The sequence below is a fragment of the Accipiter gentilis genome, chromosome 5 (assembly GCF_929443795.1).
Source record: "Accipiter gentilis chromosome 5, bAccGen1.1, whole genome shotgun sequence".
Classification (NCBI taxonomy): Eukaryota; Metazoa; Chordata; class Aves; order Accipitriformes; family Accipitridae; genus Astur; species Astur gentilis.
Window position 1 is genome coordinate 21,557,835 of NC_064884.1, and position 18,767 is coordinate 21,576,601.

The 18,767-nt window shown below is 42.2% G+C and overlaps 2 protein-coding genes across 6 annotated transcripts in view; both read left to right on the top strand.

The window, feature by feature from the left end:
• The window catches only part of GPCPD1 (glycerophosphocholine phosphodiesterase 1), a 46,140-nt gene extending 40,486 nt beyond the window's left edge, over positions 1-5,654 (top strand). For all 4 annotated transcript variants that reach the window (XM_049800788.1, XM_049800787.1, XM_049800790.1 and 1 more), the window contains exon 20: positions 4,111-5,654. In XM_049800788.1, the coding sequence (XP_049656745.1) occupies positions 4,111-4,315 (205 nt within the window). In that variant the 3' untranslated portion in view covers positions 4,316-5,654. The remainder of the gene's footprint in view (positions 1-4,110) is intronic.
• A 1,784-nt stretch (positions 5,655-7,438) lies between these two features.
• On the top strand, positions 7,439-18,453 carry THUMPD2 (THUMP domain containing 2). 2 transcript variants are annotated; one of them, XM_049800794.1, is made up of 10 exons: positions 7,439-7,558; positions 7,907-8,039; positions 9,299-9,711; positions 10,894-10,971; positions 12,316-12,368; positions 12,681-12,768; positions 13,385-13,456; positions 14,082-14,196; positions 16,002-16,077; positions 17,611-18,453. In XM_049800794.1, the coding sequence occupies exons 1-10, from the start codon at positions 7,442-7,444 to the stop codon at positions 17,951-17,953; spliced, it is 1,488 nt and encodes a 495-aa protein (XP_049656751.1). In that variant the 5' UTR covers positions 7,439-7,441; the 3' UTR covers positions 17,954-18,453. The 2 variants fall into 2 exon arrangements, with proteins under 2 accessions (XP_049656751.1, XP_049656752.1); XM_049800795.1 differs by lacking the exon at positions 17,611-18,453 and adding an exon at positions 17,095-17,575 and having other exon boundaries at positions 15,960-16,077.
• The last annotated feature ends 314 nt before the right edge of the window (positions 18,454-18,767 follow it).

Sequence of the window (18,767 nt, forward strand, 5' to 3'; positions counted from 1 at the left end):
TAAAAAAAAGTAGTTCAGTAGTGCATTTTTGTACATTTTGTATTATTAGTGTAAAGCCTATTTATGCTTTGGTTGCATCTTCAAATTCCAGAATATTTCCAGGGCTGAATCAAGATGTGCTTCTTCCATGGCTTCTGCAGAATTTTTGTTCTCTGGACTTAAGACCAAGTCTAGTTATTTATCAAAAATTGCTGTGCCTGGTCTTTTGTGTTACTGTTTACTAGACTTTTACTTAAACCATCTTAAGAGTTATTTGTCTGAAAAAGCTAGGAGGTGGATACAGGAGTTTTAATGACTTTTAGGTTGCTTGGATATGGTCCTGAGTTACTGTTATTGCATGCAGTAATTATTTCAAAGATTATGAACTGTGTGGGTAGAGATGATTTCTGTAAGTTATTTTTTTTGAACTTTAATCATCCATGTAGAATTGAGCAAAACATTGTAGCCACTTGCGAAGATGGCAGAAAAACTGTGTCCTGAATACCAAAAGTTGCTGATACCAAGTGTCGGGCAAAAAAACCCGCAGGTAGGGGGTCTGACTTTGTTTTGCATGGAGAAAAACTGCAAGACTAAATCTGGGAAGCTTACAAATGCCAACAGTATTAAAAGAACGATCTCACTGGGGTAAGGGGAAGATTTCTCCCCCCCACCCCAGTCCTTTCTCCACTTGGGCTGCAGATCATTAGACATACCCAAAGTTATTAAAGCAAATGGATGGTCTAGTGCAGGGACAATATTCTGCTTTCTTCCTGTGTTCAACTAGCATTCATCTCAGTATCTAAAATACCCAAACTACTTGTGTTAAAAGGGCAACCTACAGAAAAGGTGCCACCTCTGCCTCCAGGCTTCTATTTGGGCCCTAATCCAGAAAAGTACTTTAAATGCATGACTGGGTATCCTCTGTTCACACAGAAAATTAAATCTCATGCTTAAAACACTTCTAATTTGATGTTTATATTTTACTTAAGAAACTTTAACCTGTTGTAGTGAAATTCTCTGGATTGGCAAAAATTTTGAATTTTAAAGCAGGATTTGTGGGGTGATTTATCTAGCGTTTTTCTCCTGGGTAAGCTTTATAAACAGTCCAGGAAATATTTCTCTGAATATACTTAACTCAGTAAGAACAATGCAGTTTTATGTTTTTATACCAGCTGTACATTAAATACCAACGTGGAGAGGGGGTGATTGCTAACTTACTCTTGCATTATTTTTTTTTAAGTCACTTTACATGATCTGAGTTCTGTTTGTTGAATAATACATACAGCTGCATGAAAACATTAAATCAGTAATCCTCAAACATTTATGCTGAAAGCTTTTCCATGAATCTTCAGTGTGTTAGTCTCCTCTCTAAACACTACAGTTCCTTACAGCTGTGTGTTGCATTTGCAGACTCCAGACAAAACCTCTGTGCTCTATTAGTATTACTAACTTTGAAAACTAACACAAATTCAGCTGGCAATAAAGGCAAAAGCATTCAAAACAATTCTAAAAACTAGAAGACTGTCTAAATCTGTGCCATTTTATTTGCCTGAAACTCAATGTTAGTTAAATAAGACCATGGATATATGTAGGAAGTTAACTAGTATTAGCTGATTTATAATTTAATCTACTCAATGATTGAATTAAGATGTTATGCAATGGCAGTCTAAGTGTTTCCTATTCTTCGAATTGCAAAGTAAACTCAAGTTTACCTTGAGATGTAAAGAAAAATGAAATGTTTTAATCAAAAGCTTCAGAAAATCTTTTTAGTGTGAAAACAATATTTCAGTTCTGCTGAGTCTTTGCTTTTGGATCAAGCAATAGTAAAGAAAAACAGCTGTGACTGACTTGCTTGGATGTATGTGTTTTCAGAGGTTGCAGAAACACCTGTCAGGAGCTAAATGCCTACTGCATAACCCTGGAATGTTCTGCAGAGCTTTTTGTAGAAAGTGTTAATGTTAAAAAGTAATATTTAAAGGACTTCCCAGCCTTCCACAGGACTTGCTTATTAATAGGAAGTCAAATGGAGGAACTTTGGTGCATAGTTATACATAATTTTCCTGTTGAAGAATGAAGGATAGGGAGATGAGAGTTTATGCCTTATTTTGATGGTGATGTTGGAAATAATTCATAAGAGAAGTCCTGGAGCTATGCTGTGTTTTTGCCAACTGCTGGTGTACTTTCATGGACCCAGATGAAAAGTGGGGACAAGAAATTCTGAGGTACAAGGGTAGCTGTGCTTCAAATTGCCTTCTCTGCTCTTGCTTTGGAAGAAAAACTGTATACACATTGGAGCACACTGGTTCCAGTGGACAGTCTGAAGGGAGCTTGGAGGGCTGGACTCATCCAAAATCTCAACTGAAAAGAATATGAATATGAAGCAATTCAGAAGTTATGCTTGCCATAGTAATGAACTAATAAAATACCTACCAGAAGCTGCTTAGAAACATGCTTAGCCATGTTCTGTGAACAAGAGTCTTAGAAGCATGCCTTTGTTCTTCTAGTGTCTAACTGATGGGAAAGACTTAAGATTTTTGCAGTTCCTAAAGTGTGTTGCTATGTAGAAAACTATCTTCTAACTTCAGTGCTTTGTCTTGAATGCATAGAGAAAGTTATAATGTATAAGCTAACTTAACTGAAGAAAGCACAGGTTGTACCTGCATCCTGGAAGGAAGGAAGGTTGGGCTTTTATTTTGCAGATAGCTTCTGTTAGGCAATTTGGGGTCATATTTTAGGCCTGTATTGGATTATAGGTGCTGTGCAAGTAATTTAACTGCTGTGCCTTCTGTGCATATGCCATAAAACTGGACAGCATTTGTCCTCACTTCTAGGAGTTTCTTTACTATCTTTGATCTTACTGTAGGGAACATGAGAACTGTTTCCTCATTTCAATTGTGTTTACTATATCACTGTTTGAGCTGCATATTATTTTTGATGTCTTAGACTTGCAAACAGTTCAGAAGTTGTCTTGCTGGGGTAAAAAGGCACCTGGCACTGTATCACACAGCACTCCATTGTTTTGGTTGTGACATTGTGTTCCTTTTGGACATGCCTTGAAACTGTGGTATGAAAGAGAAAGGATGATGCAATAAAACCAAACCACTTTCTTGAAGGAATCATAAATACAAGTATGAATATTCATAAGAGACTAAGGTAGAAGCCATGGTAACTTCTTCCAGAAGTTTTTATTTGAAGGAGATAAACCTGGAGAACTGTAACACCTGAAACTGTATATGTGCAGTAGCTACAAGTGAGGGGAACTGGGTGCCAGGATTTAAATTTTGGATATAAATATCATACTGCTGTTAGAAATTAATGTTGGGAGATCACAGTGTATCCTTGTCAAAATAAGTGTTGTACTAAAGCTAGCTTACAGGAACACGAATGCTTTTGCTTTATAATGAATTACACCAAAATAGTATTTGAGTTTTGCTCAGTGCCTACACTGTCAAACTCAAAATGTGTTTTGGATTTGGACAATCCAGTACAATGTTGACAATTAAAATCCTCCAGCTTTGTTTAAATGTGTGGAAACAAAGTGAAAAAAGGATACACTAATTAAAGCAGTTTAGATAGTTAAATTTGCATTAGGTATGAATAAAGATCAGATTTTCTGGTTTTCACTCTTCACCTAATATTGTAATGGTAATTTAAAAAAAAAAAAAAGGGTTCTGAATTGGGTGTGTGTGTGTGAACTACTACTTGAAACAGTAAGTATGAACTCCAGTATTATGTACAAGTAGTATATCACAGTCTGTTCAAATAACCTCAGGGCTCTGAAATTTCTTACACTTTTAAGTTTGAAGCCTGGAACTCTGCTCTTACTTCACTGCTTTGTGCCACTTGTAAAATCACATTTTGCAGGAGAGTAAGCGAGATAAATGCCAGTGGGTAGTTTTTTAGTATATCCAATGAAATATTAAGCGTTGTGTAAAAGGAGTACCATTTTATATTGCAAGATGAGCGGCAAAACTTAGGGTACTAACCTGGAACAATACTGTTTTTATAGACTTGCTGATACCTAGTTTTACACTAGTAGGGAAAAAAAATCCTAGTTGCTTCATCTAGTCTGCATTTCTGTGAACTGCGGGGTTATACTGATTAGTGTTTTTTCTTTTCTTGTTTATTCAGGATATATGACTCGAATCCTGAACAACCAAATATATTCCAGGTGGAGCAGTTGGAACGTCTCAAGAAAGAATTACCAGAGTTGAAAAGCTGTGTGTGTCCCACAGTTAGCCACTTTAAATCCATATCTCCATGTAAATGTCATCATAGTTGTCTGGAAGAGAAAGCTGTAGATAACTTGAAGAGTGTTCAAATGCAAAAGGACTGATTCTAGGCAGAATGCTAGTTTTGTATCTATTCAACTCGGACCATTGGAACAGTGCTGTTCTATGCCTTCAGGTTTGTTTATTTGTTTTATTTTTAAGACCCCAAATAGCAATAACTGTGTTCCTTCTTCCTGACAGTACATGTTAAAATTTCAAACAATGTTAAAATATTCAGCCAGCTATAGTTATTGTTCCAGTTTACATAGACAGTTTTAACTTTTTCCTATAATAGTCTCAAATCTTGAAAAAGAAAATTAACACTAAGTGTGTTTTTAAAAGTAGAAAAAATATTAAGCAGTCAAAGGAGTGGAAGCTCAGAAATGAAATTGTAGGGAAATGACAGGGATCTGATACTGAATATGCTGGAAAATTGTCTTGACTTTGATTTTACTTCAATGCTAAATCTTGTCAGCCTGTATCTGTATCTGACAACAGAAGAATGAGAGTGATTGTAAGATACATATAATTAGATCTGGCCTGAATAAATGGTACCTCATATATATGTATTTGCACTGATAGATCCACCTGTACAAAGCTTTGTGCCATTTAAAAATATGTATATATTTTTAAGTAAATGGCAATGCATGTTAACTCATTTTCCCCTGCTTCACTGGACATTCAGGCTGCTGCCATTATTTTCCGCTTTGCCAATTCATTGGTACAGTGTCTGTGTATAGCAGTCAAGGGTGAACCACAAGTAAGATTATTTTTTTTTTTCATTAATCTTACACAGGCCTGCTAAACTTTAGCAATGTTGCAAATAATTTTAACAGAATTACAGAAACATCTTCAGTGGTTGAGAATCTTTTTTGCACAGTAACCTTAATAAACAGAATATGTAACATGCACAAACTCTATGAAATGCATGCTTTAGTTATTAAGCATGAAATTTAGGTGTTTGCTGAGGTCCTTGCATCTTTATGGTGCTAGTTATGTATGAAGGGTGCAAGGACTAACTCAACTACTTAATCTTTGCCTAAAACCACAAGCCTGTTATTCACAAACATTTGAAGAAAAGGCTATACCATACATGGTTTGTCTTATTTGCATAATACCAGGGACTAGCTTTTGTATTTTGCAAGAATTTTTTTTTTCCTCAGAGCAAGAATCACAAATGTACTGAAATCAGATAATCGGTATTCTGTTGGCTGGTATCTATCCTCTGTAATTTATTACAAATTCATAGTTTAGAGTTCTTAATAGATATGTATGCATGTCCTTTTTCCTCCTGAAGTTGCAGGTCATGCCAACACAACAGCTGTAACTTTCTACTGAAGTGTTAATGTACAATAAGAATGGAAAATATTTATTTTTTCTCTTGTAAATTGACAATGAAAACAATAGTGTGTACTATATTCTTTATATACAGTCATTGCTACATAGAACTGATTGTACAAAGAGTAAAGCCATTGCAAGTAAGTGCTTGAGCCTGCACTGCTGAGCAATTTGAAACAAACAGCTTGTTTCAACTTGCCTTGTGCATTTTAGTATTTAAAGTTTGTTCGTCCTGCACAAACAGCACAGTAATGATTAGGTATCTGGAAATTGTCTTTTATTTAAAAAAAAAATTAAAATGAAACCAAAATTTGGAAGTGTGTGAGCTGTGTTTTTTGGGAGGGAGGGGGGCACTGAACATGATTCTTGACATCAGGAACCTGTGGCTGTTACCTTTATACAGCAAATCCAGATTCCTCACCTATGTGATTTAATTCTTGATTTTTTTTATTTGTATACCCCTGTGGGGTTCTCTTGACAGGTCTCAAGGGCTTTGCCAGTGGATGTGCAACCCCTACCAGAGTTGTGTGTCACTGCTCATGAATGCTGGGCAGTGCATCCACAGAGATGTTAAACGTGACAGCTATTTTGTGTGAAGGTGGCTTAAAAGTTGTGCTGTCTGAAGCACCCTCTCAGACTAATCACAATGTGATGCTGAGAAGAGCTTAGGCACCCTTAAAAACTTGTTTCCTAACCTTCAGATGCTGAGAGAATAGCATTTGACTGTTTGTAGGGGGTGGGGCTGGAAATAAATACACCCACCCACTGTGGTGATGATTTTGCAAGAGGCTTTTGAGCAGTGTTAACAATTTCAATGTATTCTTGCTGAGTAAGTTGTCAGCAACTTGCTCCAAACCTGACTGGGCTTTAACAAGCTCTTCTGCTGTGTCACTTAGAGCTGAGCTCATAGCTTGGCCATGTGCAACAGCTGTTCTGCCACAGCTGACAGGGCAAGGCAGCAGAGGTGTAGGGAACCAAAGAGTAGGGTTTTGGGGAGGGAGAGGGTGGTCTGGCCAAAGAGGGTTTTAGGTAACCTTGTGAAATTGTTCCATCCCTATGCCCTCACATGAGCATGCAGCTACTCTGCACTGATGCCCAGCTGGGTGAAGGCACCTTGGAAATGCAGGATTTCTGCTGAGACCACTATGCAGCCTGATTGCCCTGGCAGCTGTTCTGCTGTTTACTAAGGTAAGCATCTGGTGAAAGGCAGCTGTCAGGCTTCCACTCCTGCTTTTTGGAGTGCTTCCTTTTGGGCCCACCCAAAGACTGGACTATGTGTGGCTCATGACATCTGTGTTACTTTATACTCTGTCTCCGTCCCCAGTGAAGAAGTGGCAAGGGTGGATGACAACATTGCCCTGTACCACACAGTAATGCGGAAAATCACAGTTCCTGCGCAGCCTGCAGCAGAGAAGGTCGCCTGTGGGGGGCAGCTGCTGGCTCCCAGCTGCCCTCCGGGCGCTTTCCCCTGGGCTGTGGGTGCTGAATCACTCCCGGCTGGGCCGGGGGAGGTCTACAGCTTTTCCCCCCAAATGGTGCAGATGCAGACACCGCTTCTGCACCGCAGCAATCCTCCTCTTCCACCCCACCCCCCCCCGCCCATCCAGGAGCGGTGGCGCAGTCGTCCGCCGAAACGGGAGGAGCGAGAGCTTCACTGCAGTAATTCGTCTCGCTGCCTGCGCTGATGCTTCCCTCAGGGCACCACCTCCCATCACGGTGATAAACGCAGTTAGGGGTGAAGCGGTCCCGAGCTGGTGCTTTGAAGCGCTTTTCTCTCGTACCAACGCAGCCGCCTGCCGGCCCGCTCCCAGGGCGGACGAGCCGCCCGGAGGCGGGGTCCCCCACCCGCCCTGATGGCGGCGGGGCGGGCCAAGATGGCGGCGGGAGGCGGGCGGTATTTCTGCACGGCGGGCCGCGGGCTGGAGTCCTTCCTCGCGCGGGAGGTGCGGGCGCGGCTCGGCGCCACGGAGGTGAGCTGAGAGGGGAGCCGGCGCCGCTCCCCCCCCGCTGCCGGGGCCGGCCTCGTTCGCTTCGCGCCTCTGAGCCGGGCGGCCGCGGCGTGGGTTGTGCCCGCCATCTGCGTGGGGCCCCATGGGCCTGGTTTTGGTCTGGGTCGGAAGGGACCCCTAAGGGCCGTCTGGTCCCCGCCCCGCCGTGGGCAGGGACATCTGCCGCTCGGTCAGGCCGTGTTCCCTCGCCACCCCCGGCGAGCCGAGGTGTGCGCTGCCCTCTTCCTGGCAAGCGGGCGTCAGGGGCTGCTGGAAGCGCTCGCCCAAAACACCTTCCCGCTACGGTTTGGTTTCTGTTTTTCCCCTGAGGTGGACTCCGTCTCAGGAAAGGTCTTCTTCAGCACAGAGGCGGAGCCGGGCGAGCTGAGGAAACTCAAGTCTGGAGAGCGAGTCTTTTTGCTGCTTAAGAAACACACCCCGATTCCCGTTTCTAGAAATAAAGGTATGATACTGACTCCTTCCCTCGGGCCATCCCCTCCGGTTTGCTCACGGGGTGTGTGCACAAACGTGAAGGCCCAGTTCAAGTCCCATTCATAAAGTTATTTTTTTTTTACTAGCAGCTGTAGTTCTAATTGACAATAATCAGTTCTGAAGAAACTTTCACCTAGGTGTGTTTTCAATGCTTTTTTTGTGTGCTGAAAATGCCTGTAAGATTGTTTTAAAAAGATGCCTTACCTGCCTGGGTTCTGTTGGCACCATACATATATGCGTATGTGTACACCCCTCCCTCCCGCGCTGAAAAATAACACCACCACCACTCCTCCCCCCCCCCCCAACACTGAACTACAGTTCTGGACCCGTTGTATGCGTTTTAACGATGAGTCTTTTTCTTTTAGTCAAAGCGGACCCAGATATATTTCCTGTGTCACTTAACTGTTCAGTACACAGATTTCTTGTAAATCTCAGCTACTCAGGTCATATTCTCTGTCAGTGTTGGAGTAAGAATTTGAAGTAAGGGGGATTGATATCTGCGTGCTGGTGGGATTTTATTTGGGAGATCACAAATGGCCTTCAGTTTTCAGGATCAAATTTAACCGTGATTCTAAAATTTAAAATGAGAACTAGAAGTACTTTCTCCCCTGCCCCCACCTTGACCAGCTTCAAGGTTTCTAAACTGGCCTCTATATTCCTCATGCCTCTCTTGTCATAGCTAGCTCAAGAAGACTACCCATGGATGTAAGTTTAGGCGTGTGTCAGAGACTTTGCAAGACTGAAGGCAGGTTGATGGATAGCAAGGAGAGATTTCCTTCATAAAATTGTGGCTTTTATTCTGAGCTGAATCAAACTGATTCATGTTTGTGTCTGTCTTTCAATCCTGGAAAGTGTCCCACACCTCTTTATCCTGGACCAAGTGCTTTCTGGGGAGGATGGCATGGATAGCAGGCTGGTCCTCTGTCCCTGGGAATGACTCTGAAAGGTGGTCTGGTTTTCTAGAGCTGCTGAATTCTGCAGAATTCAACCCTTGCATGATTTAATCTTGGTTCCGCAGAGCTTGTAATCAGAGGGTGCCTGGATCTCTGCTGGTGGGGTATGTGGGTGTTGAGAGCTCAGCTGTGCCTGTGATTGCTGCTGCTGCTGTGGTTCCTGGATTCACCCATGAATGAGATCTGAACACAGTCTCTGTTAACAGCTGTTCTCAATCCATAGGAAAATGAAATGCTGAGACTGAACTACCTAACCTAAAACTGCTTTTTCTTCCAGGGAAAGTGCTGCATGAGATTAAAAGCCTTGTCATTGAGGAGCCAAAGTATTGGCTGGATATTATCTCTGTTTGGAGAAACCTTCATGGGTGTGGGGGACAAAAAGATAATGTCTCTCAAAAAACCTCATTGCCTCTCAAGAGAAAATCAGAAGAGGCAAACATTGCAACTAAAAGGCAGAAAATGGAACAAGTAAGAGGGACTATGTCTGAGGAATGTAAGGCAGAAGGCAGAGAGAGGTGTGTGGTACCAGAGAGAAAGAGTGATCAGGACTGCTGGACTGAAAGCAAGACTTCCTTAGAAGACCCTTCCAAAAGCAGTGGGGAGGAACCTATTGCAAATGAGCAGCTTCGCTTCAGTTTCAGAGTTTCTTGTCGTTGTAGTGGAGCAGTTGCCAAAATACTTACTTCACAGGTATGCTAATGTGTCTATGTTTTAAAAGAATTTAGCAAAGGTGAAGGGAGATGGTAGTTAATTTGTCATTTCAATTATGTGTTGCATGTTTTGGAATAACAAACTGATCAAAGCTTTTTCTGTATTTTCTCAAAAAAGCCCTTAACCTGCATTTGCCTTAAACAAGTGGAAATATAAAGGCTGTTGTTAATTTCTGGGTGCTTTTACCCTGAGTATTTTTCAAATCAATGCCTTTTATTGAGGATAAGTAAAGGGAATAGGTTGAGGTGGCTGGGCTTCTGGAGCCTGAGGAGTGATCTGATAGTAGTTTACAGCTACTTAAAGGGTCATTGCAAGGACAAGAGCCACACTCCTCTCAATTGTGGCAGACAGTGTAAAGGTGCAAAACCAGAACTTTGCAGCTTTGGTGGTCTCTGGTTGGGTGTTGGGGAGAACTTGTTCCCCAGGAGGGTGGTGCAGCCCTGGGAGGCATCCTGGGGGATGGATCTTAGTCCTTGGGAGAGCGCGCTGGGGTAGAGACATCCAGCGGCCCTTTTGTCTGCCCCTCTTCCCATCTATAATAACTTTCTACTGTGAGGAAACTAAAAAAATAAAACCTGTGCAGATGCAATTTATGTAGATTTCTCTTCCTTGAAGATAACAGTTGTTTAACTAGATTTTTTTTTTCCTACTAAAGCTAGTACCTTGGGAAGATGGCATACATGAGCCTGCCAACAAGAATGTTTGCTTAAATTTGTGCTGTGTGTTTGAACTCTCATACTCTGAAGGTAGTCAGAGCTTTCTAAATGCCATAAAAGCTTTAAAATTGTGAGTTGCAGTTATGGATTCACAGATATTTCTCTTAGGTGATCTAGTTTATAGCCATCAGAAATATTTTGTTTGTGCTATATAATTCTAAAATGATGACAACTTGTGTTGTAACTTGGGCAGGACTTGAACTTCAGCCTCCCACACTCCAGCTGAGAGATATTAGTTTTGTCCTATGGTGTGTTTGCTCTGCCCCTCGCTTGCTCTGCCCTCTTGTACCTCTTCTGGTCTTTGTACAAATTGTTCTCCTAGGGATAGAGAGAGAGACTCTTTGTTTTCCCAGGTATTTCTAAGGATTGTGCAGTCAAGGCTGTGATCTGTAGTTTTCTTAATTCTGTTATTTTTACTGCCTGTGACTATTTTTCCCCCTTGCAGGAGATTGGAAGAGCTGTTGGCGTAGCGCTCATGAAGCAGTGTGGGTGGCGGGCTGATCTGCGGGATGCTGATCTGGAGGTAGTGGTGCTTGTCTGCCAGATGGTCTGTTGCTTTTTCCAGATTTGCCCCCAATTATCATTTGTTTTGTTCAATGCTTCCTATGCACTCAAGGACCATGGCCTCTCCCTGTTTGTCTTTCTGCTGCTGAATTTAACTAGAAATCATCTGGTAGCGCTGAGCAAAGCTTTTTAGTAGCCACTGTGTATGTGCCTTGAAACAAATACCAGAATGACCAGCATGGGCCTGTACGTTAGGCAAAGGATCCATACAGGCGATGTCTCAGGATCTGGCACACTTACAAACTGCTGGACTCTGTGTTAAAAGTGGAGATCACCTGAGCCATTGGGCAGCTAGCTTAGCCTCTGTAGGTGAAGAGAGCAAGCAGCAAGGTCACATTCTCAAGGAACTCGAGAGTGCTGTTTCTGAAAGAGCCTCCTCCTAGACCCTGTCCCTGACAAGCAGCTTGCTTAAGACACCATCTGTGGTGCAAGCTGCCTGGAGACCTTGGAAAGGAGTCATTGCTCTTGACAAGCTGTTTCTCCATTCCTGTGCTTGGCATATGGAAGCTGCTCTCAGCACTGATGCTGGGAGGTCTGAGGCCTTCTCTAAAAGCTCTGAGTTCATCTACTGGCTCTGGTTTTTCCAGGGCTATGCATTAAATATGGCTTTGTTGAGCCTCAACTGGGGCTCTTGTCCAGATTTTTGCTCTGAAACCATTCAAGTGCTGAGGACTGTGATGCAGCAAAAGCATTGTGTTTCTCTTTGGGCTTCCTGGGGAGGGACTGCAGTCATGCAAGACCTGTTGGGGAGCTCAGTCATCTTCTGGGATGCTTCTGTGGAACAGAAGGACAATTTCTTTGAGCTGCCTGTATTTCTGGAAGAATTGCCCATATTTGCCTTCCATCTGAAATGCCCCTTAGTGGCACTTGTGGGGTTTTTGGGGTTTGGTTTTTTTTTTTTTTTGTTTGTTTTTTTTAAAGGAGGGGGGTATGTGAATAGCTGAGTGCTAGTATACAGTGAATAATCTTCTCCTGCTTAGAGTCAATGGTATTATAATTAAAAATATCCATTCAGTGTTACAAAAATCAGTTCCCTTAAAGATTCAAGTGCTTGCTGATGGATTCCTGGCTGGCAAAATTCCCCTCACAGCTTGCTTAAATGTTAAATCCCCTTTAAAGTGGCATTCAGATTATCTAGTGTGATTTCTTCAAATTAATCATAATTGTCTAAAGTGTGTATTTTTGTTCTTAAAAACTAGGATCAGAAGTTCATAGAAACATCTTCTGTGTCTCGCTTAAATGAGTTAAAGCTATTATTGTGTCAGGCTGAGAGTTTCTAACGTAATTTTTTTTCCTCTTTCAGATCTTTATACATCTTAATGACATTCATTCTGTGGTAGGGATTCCTCTTTTCAGGTAGGCATTCTCCTCACCAGATTTGTCTTGGTAGTATCAGAACAGGCATAATTTCTAAATAGTCTTGCTGTCCACTGTGAGTATTTATCTTCTGGTTTAATATTCACTGGACTGTCACGTTAGTCTTGTGGTTTGTCTGGAGGTTATCTGAGCATGTAGGTCAGACTTTGCAGTGAGTTATGGATAAAAGCAGACTATAGTTTCTATCTGTCTGTCTGCAGATCTGTCCAGTTCATTTGTTCTTTCATATTACATGGGCTTTTCTGGGTGGTTGTACCATTATCTTAGATTGATTTTTTTTGCTGCCTGCAGACTTCCATTGGCAAACAGAGAGTATATTAAAACAGCAGGACTGCGGTCAACAATTGCATGGGCCATGGCATCTCTGGCCGAAATCAGTGTAAGTGAATGTTCATGGCAAAGGTGTAGAGTCCTGAATGAAGGGGGGGGTTGCTGCTGGTTAGAGCTGGAGCTGGAAGTGTTGAAGAGGTGTGTTGATTTTAATGCTCCATCCTCTAATGCACGTGGGCAGGGTTTGCCTTAGCTGTGATCAGAGTGTGCTGTCACCTGCTGTTCAACCAGATATCTGCTGTAATCCCAGGTTCTTCTCAGGAGAGGTGCTATTGCTTGTATGAATATGTATGTCTAAATGGCAAGATTTTTTCACTGTCCAGGCGTCAAATCTTGCTTGGGATTGTTCTCCCAAGGAAAAACTGAAGCAAGTGTGATCTTTTCTATGGATTAATTTGGTACCAATATCCACCTGCAATCCACTCAGTTTTTTTCCTAAATGTCACCTCAAGTCTGGATGCATTGATGCATTGTCTTTAGTGAAACTATTAATACTTTTTACTATCTTGTGTTACAAGCAACTTTAGCCTGGCAAACCAGTGATTATTGTTACCTACACTGGATTCAGTGGGAATATGTAGGTGATCTGTACATCCCTGAAGAAGCTTTGTCCTGGGAGAGGAGTCTGTCTTGCTTGCAATGCAATAACCCCTTTATTTTTGTAGGCAGGTGCCTTTGTGCTGGATCCTATGTGTGGGCTAGGAACGATACTGCTGGAAGCTGCCAAAGAGTGGCCCGTGAGTATCACACTGGCGACAGGCAGGACCTTTGCAAGATGGCTTGTAGTTGCATCAAAAAAAATTTGTACCACAGTTATACCAAAGTCCATTACTGGAAAGCTGGAACCAAACTGGTCTTTCTAGGCACTTGTTAAAAGTATTTTAGTACAAACCTTCCTCCACAGGAATGTGAAACCAAGTCCTACATACTTGTGCAGGCAGGTGCTGCAAACCCTTTATTTATACTGCAGGATTTGTGTGAGGCAACCATGGACTTGTAAAACTACCTCGGATTATCCTGGGATCAGACATGTCAATGTGATGGTACAGTCAGTTGTCAATATTAGAGACAGCATGGCTGTTTGTAGCTAGCTGGGGTCTTGCTGTCAGGATATAGCCTCAGTATTTCTGTAAGTTACAAGTGTCTTGAGCAGACCAGAACATGAAAAGGAGTGAAGACAGCACAGACTTCCCCCATTCCTCTGTCCTCTGGGTCCATGTATAGCTCTGTGTAATGGTAGGAGATATCCCAGCAAGGGGTTTGTCTTCGAAGAGCTGTGCAACAAGGCAGTTCTGAGAAGGGTTTATAAAATAAATACACCTGGTTGTCAACAAAATGACTTTTCTCTTTTTCTCTGAACAGGAAGCCTGTTACTGGGGTGCTGATATAAGTGATTCACAGTTAGAGGGTGCAGATGTGAATATTAGGACTGCAGGCTTGATGGACAAGATTGAGTTACTTAAAGCTTCTGTGAAAGGTATGTCTGTAGGCTTTCCAAGGAGATGTGTTCGACATTTTTTGTGGTTCTGGGATTATACAGGTAAAGTAGGTTCTCTTGAGGTGATGTGTAGTGGAGCCAACTCTCAACAAATAGCTGAGTAGTGACTCTGCAGTGCTAGTGAATGGATAATTATCTGTTCTCCCCTCCCCACCCCTTGCCCCCAGGAACTTTGGCAAGAATAAAGTCAGCAGAAGACAATGAAAATAATGTCAGACATGGGCAGTAGTCTTAATGATGAATTTGTGAATACCACAAGGAGTACATATCATGTGAGAGTTCTTTGTGTCTCATGAGAATAGAGCAAGGACAAATCCAGATAAAATGTGGCTTGTAAATTAAATTTATCAGATAAGTAATGGTGGGGACTCATTAAGCTCAGCTGAATTGTTGATGTTTTGCAGTAGGAGTGTTTTAAGTGATGATGCCTTTCTCCTGGAAGAGGGAATCTCTTTGCTCTCAGTTCATGAGCTAGTCTGTGGAGACAGTAATATTTTATGGCTTATTCTGGACCTCAAAGCCTGAGTCTAAATTAGTCCTTTATGAAATTCATGACAGATAAAAGCTGGCTGTTTTTCCCTGTGCATGGTTGATGAAGTATGCATATTTTTTTTACCCTGTGATACTTATTTCTTACTAGAATGATAAGAATTATTATTTGTCTTTTCATAAGAATATATATGGCTTTATTTCTTACTTAAAAGCTGTGATTGGGCTTGGCTTCTAGGATGATGGAAGGTACTTTGATGTCAGGCTTTTCTAATACTGAACAAGTAATTGACGTCTTTGTCACTGGTCAGAAGCTGTTATTTCTGCATGTCTTGAGAAGGACTGTAGGTAACTTGTCCTTCCATTTGTGGATAAAATTGTTAAAAAATTGTTGTGTTGCAAGTGTTGATCCAAGGATGGTCCAAGAAACATCTCCAGCCAGTTCTGGAAAGGCTGGCATAGAATCACAGCAGGGTTTAGGTGAGAAGGGACTGCTGGAGGTCTTTAGTCCTGTCATCTGCTGGGAGTGCGGCTAACCCCAAAACTGGGTCAGATGCTCAGGGCCTTGTCCAGTGGAGTTTTGAGCATCCTTGAGTGATGGAGAACCCACAGTATTGTCCTTTCACGTGCTGGCTACGCTCTGGCCAGCACAGCCTGGTATGTGGCCAGCCTCCACCACAAGGGTGGAGTGCTGTATCACAGTCAAGAGAACCGACTATTACCAGGATACAAAAACTCTGGGGAGATACTTCAAAGACTCTAGCTCCGACAGAATCCAAGTGATTCTGGCTGTAACCAGATTCTTGGGGGGAGAAAAGGGGGATGGTGAGGAATTTAACATGGTTCCTTGCCATTCATATGTGTGCATCTGAACATCTGCACGAAGTGAAGTGCTTGCAAGCTTACCTCTTCTTTTGCATTTTGCTTGTAAACATGTACTGTGTGTTGAGAAGCAGTAGTTGGTTTGGAACCATGCAGTTCCCTGTTTGGAAAGTCTTGCTGTCAGGGCAAACATATCACCATTAACAGGGAATCTGCAAGCTAAACCACATTTTCATGTATTTGTCTCTTCCTAGTCTGCATTGAGTTGGTAGCTTTGTCGTGCCATTTGTGAGGATAAGTACAGAAAGACCTATGAATCTGGATACATGACCCATGAAAAAGCTGTTAGGCAGTTTTGTAAGGTGAATGGCGGCATAGCTCCTGTTTGTTTTTCACATAGTCAGTTGTGAAGACATGCCTTTATTCTGCAGCATTGCCGTTGCCTTCGGAAAGCTTTGATGCTGTGATTTCAGATATTCCATTTGGGAAGAAGTTCAAGATCACAAAAGACATACAGCTCCTACCAGATATTCTCCAGGAAATGGAGAGGTACGTGTGGCCTTTGACACGCTTGGGGTTTGATGTAAATGCCCTGATGGTTTGCAATCATAAGTCAGCTTCAGGTTTGCTTTATTCCAAACAGTCTCCAGCTCTGCAGTCTGGTCCTGTGCAGGCTGTGAAAGTCTGAGTCCTTTACTTGTCCCTTAAAGGCTGTTGTGGCTTGTCTTGCAAGCTGTGGAAGTGCTAATGGCAGCACAAGCTGACAAGGAATGAGCTTGTTGTGTGAGCCACACTCACAAATGTTCTTTACAAGGCAGAATGGAGAAAGAGGAGAGGATGCACTAGACAAACTTAAAGCATGGCCAGGCAAATCAAGCAAAAATCCTTTCTCAGTTGAGGTCTGCTTGTATAAAATCCTGGGCTTTCCTTCTGGGTTCACAACCAAACTTTTACCAGCCTGCATGGGCAGAAAGGATCTCAGACCAGAAAATGGTGATATGCGTTTTCCTTTCTGTTAGCATATACTGGCATATCCAGCTAGCCACCTGGTCTGCTTTTAGATGCCTCCTTTCATCTCTCACCCTGTCATTTTGTGGCAGAGTTGAGCTGAGCTAATAGCAGGCTGCTTCTAACGGGCAATTCAAACCATCTGCCCCTTTATTTATTTTCTTGGCTGAAAACAAGCCCTTTCTGTAGGATTGGTCTTCAGTGGGTGTTGATCTTGCTCACCTACTGCAGGAATGAGGTGGGAAGATGGTGAAAAAGGTGAGGTCGCTCCATAGAATGGCAGGGCAATCTTATGTCAGCTTGCACTGACCATCCCTCCCTTTGGCCATGCTTGTCTTCTGGTCTCATTTGCTCTGTTGGGCTATCCTAAGCAAAGTATTTCCTTGGAAAGGTGGAGGTGGGGAAGGGACCATTACCATGAGAGCCCCACCAGTAAGACTGTTCAATCCACTTGCTGTGAACAAAGCCAGGATAGTAATTTTTTTCCCCTCTTTCAAAGTGTAATGTTTGCTCATGTACTAAGAAAAATGGATTACAAACAATGGTTAATTTTCCTAGGCTTCCTGAGTTTGAAAGCCATTAAGGATTACTGGAACATGGAAAGGACAGACCTTTTAAAGTTTCTGAAGGGAAAGGCCAGCTTCAGAATTGCCTTACCAGCCTGAAAAGCTCTTGCTGCACTGTGAAGCTGTTCCCTTGCAAACTGGTGGACGCTTGTGCGACCCAAAAACCAGGGTTTGAAGGCAATAGTGCCCTCAATCTTTGGAGAATACTAAGAGCAAAAAAGCCGAGTCCATCTTCCCTGCTAACCCAATGGAAAGAACTCCTGAGGTCAGAAATGTTTGGGAGTCAGGACAGGGCCCGGTTCTCCCATTTAGAAAGAATTATGAAAATAGGGAATTTAAATTCCATTTAGAGACATAGTTTACTGAGTTGACCCATGACCCTTAATGTGCTTAGGTGCTTTATTGAATGCAACTGGCATCTGAAGTGTCAGCAGTGTTGAGTTCTGCACAGACAAATTGATGCTAGGCAGAATGAACACCTAACCTTTATTTTTCCTGCAATTGCCAGAGTACTTCGTGTTGGAGGCACTATTGTATTGTTGCTGAGCCAAGATCTCCATAAGTGCATGGATGGCATTACCAAGCGTGCTGAAAATGACTCTCCTAATGCCATTTCTGATGGCACAAGTGAAACCACCACTGCAGAAGCCCTGAATGTTGATGGGAATTCATCCTCCTTGGTGAACGGTATTGAAGAATCCTTTCTCAGCAGCAGACAGACACATTTTGGGTCTCTGGTGCCAGATGGTGTCTATGGAGTTAGTCTTGGGAAGACAGATGCTTTCATATACAAGTACAGGAAGATCTCTTCTGCTGGGAATCAGTTGCTTTCTTGCACTGCACCAAAATGAACTTGAATCCTGATATGCTTGAAAAGTAGAATGGCAGTGATCCGGTGGAACCCTGCTGATCTACACCCTGTGGCATTTGTTAGCTCGCCTCACTTTTTTGGATGTCCTAAAGCATTGCTTTTCTCTCATTGGGTTTTAGGAGAGGTGGAAGATGCCTACTAGTGTTTCAGATGTTTTTACTGTAAAATATTGTCATAAGACAGAGTCATCAAATCCTTGTTTAGGCAAAGCCTCTCAGTATCAGGGGGAGTTTCTTTGGAAGAGAAAGTCTTTATTTGCAAAAACAAATGTGGTAATATTAAATGTAAATGGGTTTTTGCCTTCAGCAGTACTTTTTAGGAAGCACATCTTGCCTGAAGAAGTCTCCAGCTCTTTTTGAGGGCTGGATGTATGCTTTACCTTGCAGTCTTATATTTTATTTTAAAGCTTATTTCTGATGAGTTTGAAATGTTGCTATTGAGATCTCTTGGAGTGGAAAATAAAACTATTTTCTGTATTAATTCTTTGCAGTGTTTGCATGTGTCTAATGGGTATGCTTTAGCTTTTTTAGGGTGAAGAGACTTATTTCTATCAAAAACAATGCTTTTCCTCACTTGGTAAGGTTAATCTAAGGGCACAGTGTGAAAGATGGAAAAACCTGCCAAGTGGATGAACAATTAGAAGTGACTTCTGTCTGTAAAGAAGCATATGGAAAAATTCTGAAGAGATAGAGGTCTTAGCAGTTCTTTTAATCTATACAAAAGGTATTTGTGCAGGGAGAATAGTCTAATTCAAGGCTTTCCCATTGCTGCTGAGCTGACAGGGAAGTATTTTT